The sequence below is a fragment of the Mustela erminea genome, chromosome 1 (genome assembly GCF_009829155.1).
Source record: "Mustela erminea isolate mMusErm1 chromosome 1, mMusErm1.Pri, whole genome shotgun sequence".
In the NCBI taxonomy this organism is placed as follows: domain Eukaryota; kingdom Metazoa; phylum Chordata; class Mammalia; order Carnivora; family Mustelidae; genus Mustela; species Mustela erminea.
This window is the reverse complement of record NC_045614.1, coordinates 64,331,307-64,345,654: the sequence shown is the minus strand read 5'-3', so window position 1 is coordinate 64,345,654 and position 14,348 is coordinate 64,331,307. Positions and strand designations below refer to the sequence as shown.

The 14,348-nt window shown below is 43.6% G+C and overlaps 1 protein-coding gene across 3 annotated transcripts in view; it reads left to right on the top strand.

The window, feature by feature from the left end:
* STAC (SH3 and cysteine rich domain) overlaps positions 1–4,074 on the top strand; it is a 149,232-nt gene extending 145,158 nt beyond the window's left edge. For all 3 annotated transcript variants that reach the window (XM_032359278.1, XM_032359210.1, XM_032359354.1), the window contains exon 11: positions 1,354–4,074. In XM_032359278.1, the coding sequence (XP_032215169.1) occupies positions 1,354–1,452 (99 nt within the window). In that variant the 3' untranslated portion in view covers positions 1,453–4,074. The remainder of the gene's footprint in view (positions 1–1,353) is intronic.
* The last annotated feature ends 10,274 nt before the right edge of the window (positions 4,075–14,348 follow it).

Genomic DNA, 14,348 nt, shown 5'->3' with positions numbered 1-14,348 from the left:
CACCTTGCCCATCATGCTCTAGCAGGATCTAACATGGCACCAAGGCTATTTCTTCCTCACAGCTCACCTCTGGCCTTCAGGAAATAGTCACCACATCTTCTTTTCTTACAGATCAACTCCTTTTTACTTCCCCATCTGAGCTTCTTTCCAGTCAAGCTTATCATAGCGTTAGGATTCTGAAACTTGAACCAGAAACCAGTCCCTTGTATATCCTAAGCGCTGGGAGTCACAAATGAAGCTCAGCTCTTTTCCCAACCCCCTCACTAGGTGGGTACACCCATCTCCTGGTTGCTGTGTTGATGGACAACTCACAGCTGTCCCTTATCCAGCTACTGCCCTTCTGCGGACCAAGAGCTGCCTCACCTGACAGGTCACACCTCTCACACCCAAGTCAGCCAGTGGCCAATGACTGACAGGGGGCCCAAGAAGCCAGACCCCTTGCCTCAAGGTGGGAACACTCCTCAGCCCACTTCATACTCCAGAGCTCCCTGTTGAATCAGCCTGAGGCTCACCTCCAACTGAGTCCTCACCCTTGCTCAGCTCCTTCCCCGCCCTCCTGCTTCCCTCACTTCCCACCTCCTGAGAGCACACCCTCAACAAGCCACTTCGCAAGGATTCATGCCTCAGGCTCTGTTTCTAGAGACTCTAACCTAAGATCTAACCTACCACGCATGGAAGCAGGTCAGGTGGCTGAAACTCACAGAACTTTGCAAAAAATTCTTATTTCCATCTGACTCTCTCCACCCTTCAGCCTTTCAGTGGTAAATGGCAGTGATGATGACAAGGTCATACAAACAGATTTTTAACCACTTTCTTGTTCAGTCCCACACAGCTGGGCAAGGGGAGGTGTTAGCGTCTGTTTGCTTTGCTAGGGGCCAGGAATGGTATAGCTTCCTTTGACTTCCTGTTACCATATGTATAAATTTCCAAACACATGACCGGGGCCTGCTGAATGGTAGCAATTAGTCTGTATCTTTTAAAATAAAGTATTGAGGACTCATTGTGTGCCACATGCTAGGTTCTCTTGTGAGCATTATATCGTTCTGTCCTCACAGTGACTCTTCAGGAGGACACAATCTGATTAACCCCATTTTATTGATCCTCATTTGTAAAACTTCATTCCTAAAACTCAGAAAACATTCAGCACCTAGGCCTATTTCCAAACCCAGGTTCTGCCTAATATTTACTCAACCTTTTCCTTACAGAGCCAGCCTCCCCGCTCCAACACCCCACTATTTGAAACTGCTCTCCCTTTTCCAATTTGGTGCTCCTGGCCTCAGTCCACTGTGATTCAAGCAGCTCCTAATTTCTTCCTTGTTGACACTTTGATGTTTCTCCTTCCTTGACATTCAGATCTGCGTGACTTCCGAAGAGGAGCAAGATGGATTTATCAGAGTCCTCAGTGGAAAGAAGAGAGGCCTTGTCCCCCTGGATGTCTTAGAAAACATCTGATTGCTGGCCCCTCCTGCTTTGGCAGTGGCCAGGCTCTGCTGCGATGCCTCGTCTCACACTGTGTCCACGCAGAGGAGCTGCCACACTGACCCACCCTCCTCCCTGGGAAACAGTGAGACAAGACTCATGGGTTTGAGACTGGAGTATCAGCCACAGACAGAGGGGCATCTCACAGCATTGCCGGGCTGCCCAAGGTGAGGGCGAGGCTGCCCAAGATGGGGAGCTGAGTGCCATGCAGGCGGCGGCCGAGGCAGGGTGGCAGCCACAGCTGTCCTTGAGGACTCACCTCGTCCCCGTCCATGTGATGTAAGTTAGCCCACTGGAGGGTGCTCCAGCCTGCAGTGTGGGCCCAGTGTGAGGCTAGGATCCCCACGGCCAAGTGTGATTCTGGTTCCAGACGTGTGTCCCCAGCAATGGCCCCTCCGCATCATCGCATTTGCAGTCTCTCTGCAGAGCATCAGGAAGTCCTGATCCCCAGCTCCCGAAATGCCAGGGCTCCCCGCAGCCCCCCTCGCTTTGTTATTGCACAGTCTCTTCTGTCCTCTGATGGAGTCCTGGGGGTGCCGTGAGATGGGAGGGCTAAGCTGGTGGCACTAGCCACCGGGACCTGATCTGCCCAAAGGTGACCAATAGGCAGCCACTGCTGCTCTCCTGGTTATTGGCAGAGGTGACAGAGAAGGACACAAGGCATAGGTACAGAGAGCAAAGTGGGAGTAAGGTGGGGCAGAGAGCCCGATTTACTGCAGATTATGCAGCCCCTTCGGTTGGGAAAGCATTCTCTGCGAAGGTGAACCTGGGGAAGAGAATGGGGCAAAAAGTCTCAGTGATGAGCCCATTTCATTTCATGTCCTTGGTACTGGGGGCAGCATTTTCTGTCAGGCCATCCTGGAGGACCCCCTTTTGGAGGCTGAGTCCACCTTGCAAAGAACCAGAAACATGGAGGAGAACCAATATCACCTTGAGACAAGTAGCCAAATCAGAATCCATTCTTCTTTAGGGCAGTCTATTATACCCTAGCAGACATAACATGGAGACGAATCCTTAGTGCTTCATCCCTCGGAAAGAGAGGAACTTGGGTCCTATCTAGCATCAGTAGGGGAGTCTCTCTTACTCTATACTTGTACTAATGTTTACAAGCATTCAGTATACTGTGATGCCTTCCCCGGCAAGCCTCCTCCTAGCAGTCAAACTTGCATTACTTATTAATATGGTTAAATATCAATTCACAATGACCTTGGAATCAATGTCCGCTCCATTTATTTTGTGACAGAGCAATAAAAGCTTTAGAACAATTGGTTTTTAAAAGACCTAAGCAGGTGCATCTTAAGCATGTGAGCATTATTTCCCACACCCTAGTATTCGTAGTCTCCACTTATTTCTTTTGTTACTGGTCAGCATGATGGTGGGAGCTGAGACGGGGGAGCTGCTAGTTTCACAGCAGTCTGGATGCCTTACTATCATTTTAAAGCCGGCATCCAGAATTTCCTCCCTCTCTGGTACAACCTGAAAAACTGAGTGTACAGAGCCAAGATGGGTTCTCCGAGAGCCAGGGCGGATAGTATGACTGCCATTCTCTAAAATGGAATGCCAGAGGACAAACCCTCTCTGCCTCTAATTCAGTACTCCATTGAATAAAGACAACACAGTGGCTGGAAGGAGCATAGAAAATGTGTGTCCTGATCTCTTCTTTCTGGTGCGTATCCATGGAAGCCTTTGGGTCCAGTGGTGTCAGATCCTAGACAAATTTAACTTGCAATAAAAAGTCAGTTTGCCTTTGGAAACTGAATAGAAGGGGGCTGCCGTAGCCAGCCAGCAAGGTGGTCCCTGCGTCCTAATAGTCTCGCCTTTGTATAGCCCACTCCCACATTGAATCAGTACTGGTCTTATATGGCCAATAAGATACAGCAGGAGTCATACTGCATGACATCTGAGGCTAGGCCAAAGAAGTCCTTGTAGCTTCTGCCTTGCTCTCTGGAAACACTCGCCCTTGGAACCCTGAGCCACCTACTCTGAAACCACCATGGGGGAGAGGTGCAATAGACAGACCACGTGTGTCTGCAGCTGGGATCCCGGACATCACAGAACAGCAGCCATCCCTGCTGGACCTACCCAAGTGATAACTTTACAAACAAAATAAATATGATTTGGTGGTTTTTAAGTCATTAAGTTTTGGAGTGATTTGTTTTACAGAAACATGTCAAAGCACAGACTCATAATTTGAGCCAATGTTAGGAGGAAAAAACACATCTTCTGCACAATGAGGCCCAAAAGTTTTGACATACATCAAGTATTGGTGGACAATGAGCCCTCCCAATGCAAGATAGCTAGTATTCCTGAAAGATCTCAGGTCATGCAGATAGCAGAGACAAGGTTGGTCCTCAGTGCAGGTTGCCACGGATATTCACACACACACACACACATACACACACACACCCAGACTTGAGGACCCACAGCAGTTATTCTCCTCTTACCTGTCTGCAGAAATGGCAAGAACAAGGACAGCCGTGACCTACCAAAGTCCTGAAGGTTTCCAAGACTCACGAAATGGCTGGGAGAAGATCCAGAGTTTGGGAATGGGGATGAGATGATGGGGAGACAGATTCTAGAGAGGGGGCAGGGATGGAGAAGAAGTGCTAATATGAAGGAAAAAAAGGGAGGCCAGAGGGGTATTCTTCATAGTGTGAGAAAACAGCTTATGACCCCTCCTGCCCCTGCCTGCAGCCAAGGGAGGGCGCATATCTAACTGAACCAGGGACGACGCTGTGCCCTGTGCCCCACCAGCAGTGCTGTAGAACTTGGATTCTATCAAGATGAATTTGAAGTGAAGAACTGATTAAAGCTTCCTCAGGATCTCAGGAGGTAAAGAATACAACTTGTTTTACCCCATCACTAGCAGACAACCAATACACATTTAGTGTGGGCCATGGGGGGCAAAGAGAGCCCATGTGTAGATGTTCAACTGACTGCTAGTAGGGTTGATTTCACAGAGAACCTTCCTCTTCACCTCTACACACCAAACACACATACACACACACTCCCATTGAGAAGAAGAGTCCAGCGTCCGGGTTATATTTTTAAAACAACCAGTGAGATGGTACGTGGTAGGTGCTTATTAGAACTAATGTTCTTTTTATTAAAGGAAGAAAAAAATCAATGGGAAGATCACAGTACATGTAAACAGTCTGGTGCTGAATACTGTTAAAAGGTCAAAAAGCAGCATGGAGGTCCAAAAGCTAGTCCAGGTCACCGGTTACTCCAAGGAGAGGAGGGTCAGGAAGGAAACCTACTGGTTAGCCTTAGCCTAGAACCAGGCCCAGCCAGCTATGAAAAAAAAATCCCTGATATGAGGAAGTGGTGATGCAACATGGGGGCTTAAGTGGGTAGGAGAAGAATCAATGAAGCAAGATGGGATTGGGAGGGAGACAAACCATAAGTGACTCTTAATCTCACAAAACAAACTGAGGGTTGCTGGGGGGAGGGGGTTTGGGAGAAGGGGGTGGGATTATGGACATTGGGGAGGGTATGTGCTTTGGTGAGTGCTGTGAAGTGTGTAAACCTGGTGATTCACAGACCTGTACCCCTGGGGATAAAAATATATGTTTATAAAAAATAAAAAATTTAATTTAAAAAAATCAGAAATAATGCAAATAAAACCACAATAAGAAAAAAAAAAAAAAAGGGGTTGTGTGCTCAAATAGCTTACATTTAAATAAAATAAACCAGGCTTCTTTACTCAGGACTTCCCATAGACTTTAATTTCTGAATTTTCACAGTAAATCTGTAAAGGGGGATTTACTTTTTTAAGACTTTTATTTGTCAGAGACAGAGAGAGAGAGAGAGAGAGAGAGAGAAGCTGGCTCCCTGCTGAGCAAAAAGCCCAATGCAGGACTTGATCTTACGACCCTGAGAGAGTGACCTGAGCCAAAGGCAGCTGCTTAACTGACTGAGCCACCCAGGCACCCAGGCATCCCTATAAAAAGGGATTTAGATCCATGGAACACCTATTAGGACTGACTATTCCAAGGCACATAGTTTGTAAAATGCAGTGGTAGAGAATTCTTATATAATATTGGATCCATCTAATACCTTCTCTTTCTTCCTATATCTCACTAAGATACCCACGAAATACTGAAAAGGACAAAAGTGCATAATCAGAGTAAAAATGGAGGCTGAAAGACAATCTACTCTGGAATCAGTATTTAGGGAGTAGGAGAAAGTGGGATCTGTGTCCCCAAGGTGTGAAAAGCTCAGGAAGAAGATCAGCTTTTTCATGCTCTAATGGCTTCAGCAAGTACTGACCAGCAGGGCGTAGGCTGGTATAAAACTGGGAGTAAAAAAAAGTTCAGCATTGCCCAAAATAGCCTCCCCAGGAAACCAAGTGAGCAGGTGCATTCCACAGCTTTAACACAAAACAAAATCCTTACTAACAACTTGGACAAAAAAAAAAAAAAAAAAAAAAAACTGGTTTAATGATATCCTGAAAACGGTCTCTTAGATTTTGCTGAGTTGTTATTCTGTTGTGTGTTTTGTAGAACACCTGGTGTTTTTGACCCTTAGAACATGTGTTTTTTTCTTAGCTTCCAATAAAGAGTTTTAAATAGTCCTCAATCTTTCCCTGGGTAATAGAAATGTAATTAACTACACCTCAAAACATGAACAAGATAATAGCAATTTACTTTATATTTCCTTTTTAAAAATGAAAAAGTAGCAGACTTTTTTATCATATCACCATCAAGCTTAAACAGCTGTTGAACATCTTTCCTGTTTTCATGCAAGTTAGGGTGTACTGAAATCCTGAAAATATACCCTGAGAAAGTACAATACCTATTTCCAAGAAAAATGGTGGATCCTCTTTAGATTTCCTCCACTGGCCTCATTTACTCAGATTCTCAGGTTACACTAGACCCCATCTGTTTTTATCATGGCAGTATTTTTCTTTAACGTCTCCTTTTAAACAAGTTTCCTAAAAAGTGTTTGCTTAGTTTACTTTTATTATTTACTAAGGTTAAAAAAAAATCACCCAAGGTTATGACTTTTCCTCTGAGTTCAGGTTGGACCATATGAAAGTGTTCCCATTTTCATTCATTTCTAAATACTTTGTATTTAGAGTTTTGATTTTTTTTTCTCTTATATTTTTATTTAGTGTGTGTGTGATTAGTTATGCATTGTGGTCAGAAAATATGATCCACAGGGTTTCTGCTTTGAGGAAATCAATTGGCATTTTGTGCTCTAATACATGAGTATTCTTTAGAAATGTCCAATGGATACTGGTAAAAAAGAGAAGTCACATGTGCAGTATACAAAGTTTAATATGTATCTACTAAATAAACAAAGTGTTCAGGTCATCTGTGTTCTCATTTATATTTACTAATATGCTCTCTCAAAGACAAGGAAGTCAAGAGCAAGCAACAGTAGACTGAAACAAGAGACATCTTACAAAGAGACCTCCAGTTGCTTGTTGGTGCCAGCCCTTGGAGGAAGGAAATGCTCTTCACCACAGCTTCCCCTTTCACACATAGATTGAGTCACTGAAGTCAGTTCTTAAGTAAATATTATCTTTAACTCTCTGGAGTAGACTGTAAAGGACCCACTTTTACGTGAAGAGGTTCCAAAAATATTCTTGGAAAACTTTAATATTGGGTCAGAGAGTTTTGCTAGGAAAAAAAAAAAAAAATTACAGTGAAATCAGCAGTCACTATTGGGCTAAGACCTCACAACCTCTCCAGTGTGTGCCACCCACCGGACCGAGAAGGGTGGAATTCACCTCATAAACTGATGAAATGTATTCATACCTAGAAATCTAAATCCCAACATGGTGAGTCACAAGCTGCTGGTTTCAAATACGCATTTTCTTCAGTCATTAGATGGCTGTCCTGTTTGCAGTGAACTCAACAAATACTTGTTGGAGTGTACCGGGAACTACTGTCGTCAAACAAGCAATACTGAAAATGTGTAATTAGTGGTACAATAGAGGAAGAACAGTGAACCACAAGAATATGCTGCAACTATGCTGCTTCCATCAGGACCAGGGTCTATAAAAGTTCAAACCTCTCACTCCAAAAACGCCCTGGCTTTCCAAAAGGCGATTTTAGACTAAAAATGCTAAAGCTGCTTTTCAGCCCTCTCTTTTATAACTTACCAATACTTGAAGCGCTCTAGTTCCACTAGAATTTATGGATGATGAAGGAGGAGGACATTTTACGGAGATAAGTTGGGTTAACCTTAAAGAGTAAAACTGCCAGTTATTTTACCATCAAAAATGAATTTATTCGGAAACAGCAGAGAATTGCAACCCCAGACAAACAAGCTACAGCACGCGCGCGTGCACACACACACACACACGACTGCTCTTTTATAGAGGAAGGTGATGTTGGGGAGTGGGGGGGGGGGAGGCTCTAATAAACCAGAAGTCCATTGGAGGAAACTGGGAGTTCTGAGAATAGTGGCGTTTCATTGGCTGTCTATCATCATGACGATCTCTCATTGGCTGAGCCATTGTTATCAGGGTGGTAGGAAGCCTTCCTCTTGCTGGGATACTATGGTAGCATCCAGGTGCAAGATTCTGGCTCTTCCTGTTGGGGCTGCGACTGATGAGGAGCGTAGGGCATGACGGCTTTCCCTGATGACCTCCCAACACCATTCTAAATAAGATTTTCTTTTACTAATTTTCTCAGGTGAAGCAATATGTTATAAAAGTGAGCCAATTCGTTTTAACTTTTTAGTAGGTGATAGAAGGAGGAGGCTGCTTATTCATCTATGCCACCTTTTGTCCCAAAGAGCATTTACGTTCTTGATCTCATCTCCAGAGAAATGCCCCAAGGAGAGAAAGCCATCAGGTAAAACCTCATCCATCCCACATCAATCTTGATGTCTAGGACCTTAGGAAAAATATTTCAGAGAATAATAACGTTTTAAACATCTTCAAAATGGGAACACAATAGAGATTTCTCCACAACGGGGGAAACAAGGTTTTTTTTGTTTGTTTGTTTTGGGTTTTTTTTGTTTGTTTGTTTGTTTGTTTTTAATTACGGGTCCTGTGATTCGGGCCAGATTTCTACCGTATACATGATGAACCTCACAGGAGTCTTCTTTCTATAGAGAGACAATGAAACCGTTTGCCCTAGTGCTGTAGTTACTTTTTCCTCTTTCAATCACAGGAAAGAAAAGGTAAAATCTTAAGTATTCAGAAATCGGTTTTATAGAATCCATAACTCTTACACACATGTGATATTAAAACCATAAAATTCAATACAATGAAGCAGTGTAAGGCAAGTCCTTTCCAGTGCTGGAAATAAAGAAAACTGTGGGCTCTGGGGACCAGGAAATGTTACCTTGAATCCAGGACGATCAGCCATCCAAGGAGTATCATGTACTCTGTGCAAAGGGCATTGGGTCAGTGAGTGCACCAGGACTTGGCCAGAAGGGAAGGAGTTGGAACAGATGAGATTCCAGTTGGGGCACTCTGTAGAGTAGGGACGGAGCAGCAGCAGGAACTAAAGGCTCACGAGCAAAGGAGGAGAGCCTTGTTGGCTATATTTCTCAGAATTCTGCGGGCAAGATCTGTGTTGGCAGAGGAAAGAAATTCTTTACAAGCCCTAAGAGTATGAGACCTTCAGGAATGAGCTGAAGTAACAACAGATTGATATCACCTGACTTTTAGAAAAAGTAGATCCCGATAGCTATAAGACTTTACTTTTCCTCCTGGAGCCTGCAAGCTGGACCCACACTGAGCCTCCTTGAACTTAAGGAAGAGAGCCATTGGGCCCTACTCCAATAAGACCCACTGAGGACTTTCAGCCTCCACACTGTAAAATAATAACTTTGTATTGTTTAAGCCTCTAAGTTTGCATCACCTGTTTCAGCACCAATGGGAAACATATGACAACACACTGCCGCTGGAGAAGGTGGAGAAAAGATGGGGGAAATCTAACTGAATGTCATTGTTGCACCTTAAGAACATTGCCAAGGGGGACCAAAACCTGCAAACACAGATCAGGAACAAAGAAAAAGCTACCAAAACTCAGAAAAAGCCAACCAAAGAGAATAGGAAAAATGCAATTGGAAGGTAGTAACACTCAACCAGTGTGGGAAGCTATTATTGCCTTTCCTGGATAGTAACAGAATGAACTAACCTCTGGGAATGAGAAAAGTAAAAAATGGCTTAGTTTGGCCAGTAAGAGTGCATCCAAGAGTGTGTGCATGTACACACACACACACACACACACACTCAGATTTAATATTATGCTGTGATACAGATTTAAGCAGTTATAGATTCTTTGATCCAGTTTGTTGGTTTCAAAGCTTTTCCTTACCCGTTTTTTACACATGAAGCAGAATCTCATTGTCCAGGTCTCTGGAAGAGTCCCCCTGGACCTCTCTTTTCTTGCAGCTGACTTCAATCCCTTCCTCCTCCACAGTCCGCATCACCATCACTACCCCAGACTCAGTCCCGCCAGAAAAAATCCAGCCTCCTCAAGGAAATAATACCTCTCTTGTATGTTGTAAATTTCATAGCATCAGGAGATGAATGTGAAGGATTTTCCCCGCTCCCAGTTTCTATCTTCCCCAGAGGGGAAGGGTGGATTTTGGTCTCAGTGACCTCAGGCTTTGTGTGATTAGGAGGTAACGGGAGCAAAGGCGAGTTTGCCTTGATAAGGAAACAGTTAGATGATGGAAACTTCACTCACAGCTCTGATTTGTTTTTCAGATGCACTTTATATCTCAAGACAGATCAATCTTGAATGCAGTAATAAGTAATTTATAAAGCATGAGGAAAGGAGATGTCTAATCAAAAATGGAACTGTGGAAAATAAGAAGAATATAACACAATTGGGGTGAGTCAGGCAGATGAAAAAATCCTAGGAGGGTTATGAGACATCATAAAATGTGGGTGATACCAATATCCTGTAAAGGTTGGGATGAAAACAATTGGTGCTGAGAGAGGTGAAATGGAAGGGAAGACACTTCTAGGAGCGAGAGAGGGGGCAGGATACAGATGAGGGAGGCCCACGTCTGAGTAGCAGAGCCTGGAGCCATATAGGGCAACAACAAGGGACCCATGGCCATGCAGCAAGGTCAGCCAGCCTGCTTGGTAGCTTCATCCCAGCATCCTGTGTTCACAGCTCCTCCACCATTGCAAAGTCTTTTTTGGTGGTGGCTCTTTTCAGAGGCAATCTCAAAGCCAGAATCATCTTCCTAACGCATCACTTTGATCCTGTTGCTTCCCTGCTCAAAACCCCCCAGTGGCTCTCCACCCCTCCAAACCATCCCCAACCCCATCTCAGTCTACAGAAGCAAGAGCAGCTTGCTCCTAAAGTGGAGTCTTTTCTGATGGCCCCAGACCAACCTCACTACTCCTGAAACTGCACAGCCCTGACCAGATCCACTCGATTGGCATCCATCCCGTCTCATTCAACAGCTGGTAAATTTTAAAGTTTATTTCAGTAAATAGACTGTACACCCCTTGAGGGCAGAATGCTAGGCTGGATTGCCCTGGAAAAGGAAAACGCTCTCTTTGTGGTAGTTCAGGATACCATGGAGTCATTACTCTTCCCCAGCCTGTCCATCATGACCAGCCCACTGCCTCCCCTCTTAGCATATCTGAGACATGACACTGGATGACCATGACCTCTGCCTAGCAGGTTGGATTAGTCAGAAAATGCCACCAAGATAGAGATCAAAGTGGAGACCTGGACTAGAGATTGGGTTTTGTCCCGTCCCTTGGCAGGGAAGGCAGCTGCAGCCCCAGTCACAAGGTAAGTGTGTCGTGTTGCTGATCTGTCCCCACCTCCAGACAACTCAAAGGGCACTTGTTCACAGGGCTGCCTCCACAGCCCTGTATTGAGTGTACATGCATTAATGGTAAGACTGGCATTAGTGCCCAGAAGGGGAAACTGTGAGCCTTTCACCCAGATGTTCCCACAAATTGTCCCAGGCCTCCTGCAGTGTCGTGTCAGGTGGGGCTCTGTGCTCAGACTGGTTGTTCCCACCTGGGTCAGTACCTCTCAGCTGGGTGAACTTAGAGCCCATTTCCTCAATTGTGAAATAAATACCAAATAATGCCCATCTCGTGAGACTATTTAGAGAATTAAATAGGAAGATCTTAGCAGAGGTTACAGTACATAGTAAATACTCAGTAAAATATATCTATAAATATACCTCATACATGCTGTAAGGATAACCTCCCTGAATCTACTACCCATTTAATTGATTTCTCTCTAGTTCTCTATACCCTCCCAAAACTTCCTACCTCATCTGCTTTGTAAACTAGATGCTTGCTTGTCTCTCTCTCTGCCTAGATTGTAAGCAGCCTAGGGGAAAGGACTCATTTTTCTCACTTTCAGCAACACACAATGTGAAATGTCCAGCGGAATCTCTCTTTCCCTTGCACCTGACATGGTTCTTTACATACAGTGAATGATCAATAACTGTTTTTCAGGTGAAAATGAATTTGTCTCCAAAGACCTCTCTGAGGTCTTTTCAACCTTTGAAATCCAAGGAGGGTCGTTAGGGAGTCTCAAGTCCATAGCCCAGAAAACTTTAAAGCCTCCATTACTGGGAACATAACTGATACAGCCACATTGAAAAATGGTATGGAGGTTCCTCAAAAATTTAAAAATAGAACTACCACATATGATCCAGCAATCCCAATTCTGGGTCTAGATATCCAAAGGAAATGAAAGCAGCATCTCAGAGAAGTATCTGTACCCCCATGTTCACAGCAGCACTAAAACAGCCAAGACATGGAAAGAAACTAAATGTCCATCAACGGATGAATGAATAAAGAAAATATGGTATATATACTCCATATAAGTCCATTATAATTCCAATATTCCAATAGCATTCCTTGTGTGTCTGTGTGTTTATATGTGTGTGTATAATTAAACCTCCATCACAATCTCCAGAAACTCCCAAAGTCTTATGTTCTTCTGGACTCTCATTCCTTCCTTGTTCCCATTCCCTTGCAAAGCTGTTTCTGTTTCTGCACTACCTCAGACTGGATGCTGAACTCTGTCATCTCAGCAGTGTTTACAAGAAATCCACTCCCATAAATCATGGACTAAGGCTCATACACTTGACAAGATGATGTCAGCAAGAGACCCAGAGAGGAGTGCCAGCCCATGACACTCCATCAACTCACTGTCCCCTCACCCCCACCATCCTCCTTGCTTTTCTGCTTCCTCTTGCCTTGCCCCCAGAAGCTCCAGCATATCCAAATGCTCAGAAGGGCAAGAGGTCTTCTTTCTGACAACACCTACTCTCTGTAGAAAGACTTAGATGACATAATAAAAAGAAAGAAAGACTTAGATGACAGTTAAAATTATAATAATAAAAAGGCAATCTTCAGTTACCAAGGAAAGCCTTCGTTTAGAACAACACATGAGAACAGCTCCAGAGGTTTCTCCCCTCCAGGCCTGTGGCCTGCCACCGGCCCTAGAGGTCCCAACTCCATCCTCAGCATCTTAGAAGGACACTTCACACATTCTCAACTTGTGCCATGTGGCCAAGCCAACTGCCATTTATCTTCACTGTTTCTATGTCATCTCTTTAACACTTACTTTTTGAAAGGTTCTGCATGTCAATTCCTCGGTTGACTGTTGATGTGAGCTAAGTGTAAGCTCAGTTGTTTATTAATGCCTTCCTTTCAAGCTAAATACAAATGATTTTCACTGGGTTTCTGATTTGAGATATGGATAATCACTGAAAACAGACTACTTGTGGGACGTCATCTTTCCAACATACCACAGACCAGAAACAGGGATTCTTGGTGATGCTTCATTCTTGGAGAAATAGAAATTATACCCCCAACTGAACAGCAGAAATGGGATGGTCTGGTCTGAAACACAATGATTTTACTGCACAAGTACACTTTTTTTTTTTAAATAACGCTTTGTTTTTTTACATGTATGCTTCAGTTCCCTAGAGCTTTCTTCCCAAAACTGGATGTATTCGACCTCCCCTTCACAAGAATTCCCATTAACACAAACTTTCTTCCAAGGAGTATAATCTGTTTCACAAATGGGCAAAATAGTGACAACATTTTTGCTCTTTTATAAGATTAGGTGTGCTACTAATCCAACTGCATACTCTAAAATGTATTAGCTATAGTCCTTCAAAGATTTTTATCTTCTATTACCACCTCATCACATAGGAACATAAATAGTCAATGCTTAATAGTATAGCTGTTGAATTTAAAGACAACTATTAGGATGTGATAACAGAGTGAGAGAATATGGATTCTTTTTTTAATACAAACAACCTAAGTTGGAATCCTGATTTGGTTCCTTCCTAGCTTGTGGACAAAGTGCTTAATCTTTCAGAGCCTCAGTGATGATAATACTTATTTGGAATAATTGTTGAAGGGACAAAGGAAGATATTTATATGAAAGGATATAATGTAGTGACTGGCAGACAGAAGGCTCCACAGTTCTTGCTGTTGTCCCCCAAGAGTGGTATTATCCTAGTAAAAAGCTGTTGTCCAACTCTAACCTGTTGGCGGCAAGAATCCTCTTCTATTATAAGATATTATAAATATTTTTGGAATATCCTTGTTCAGAACATGAATAGTTAATAGTTAATAAACCAGTGTAGTGTATACTGATCTCTAATTCTCCACTTAAACTTGTCTGGACACAACTGTAAACAGAACACACCAAAGATTGGCCCACACCCCTGTTGACTGACCGCAGCCTCCTTCAAGAGCTATGGGCAAAATTCTTTATGCTTATATGGTCCCTATGTCTGAAACACTCAAAGCATTTTTCCAGAGATTAAATCAGAGCTTTCCTATGACCCTGGTTAATAAATGTCAAGTCTCTAATGTGAAACCTCAGAATATCCTTTTGAGGAAGGTGGTTGACAACCTTATCTCCCATACAAATAAACTGAGGCATGGA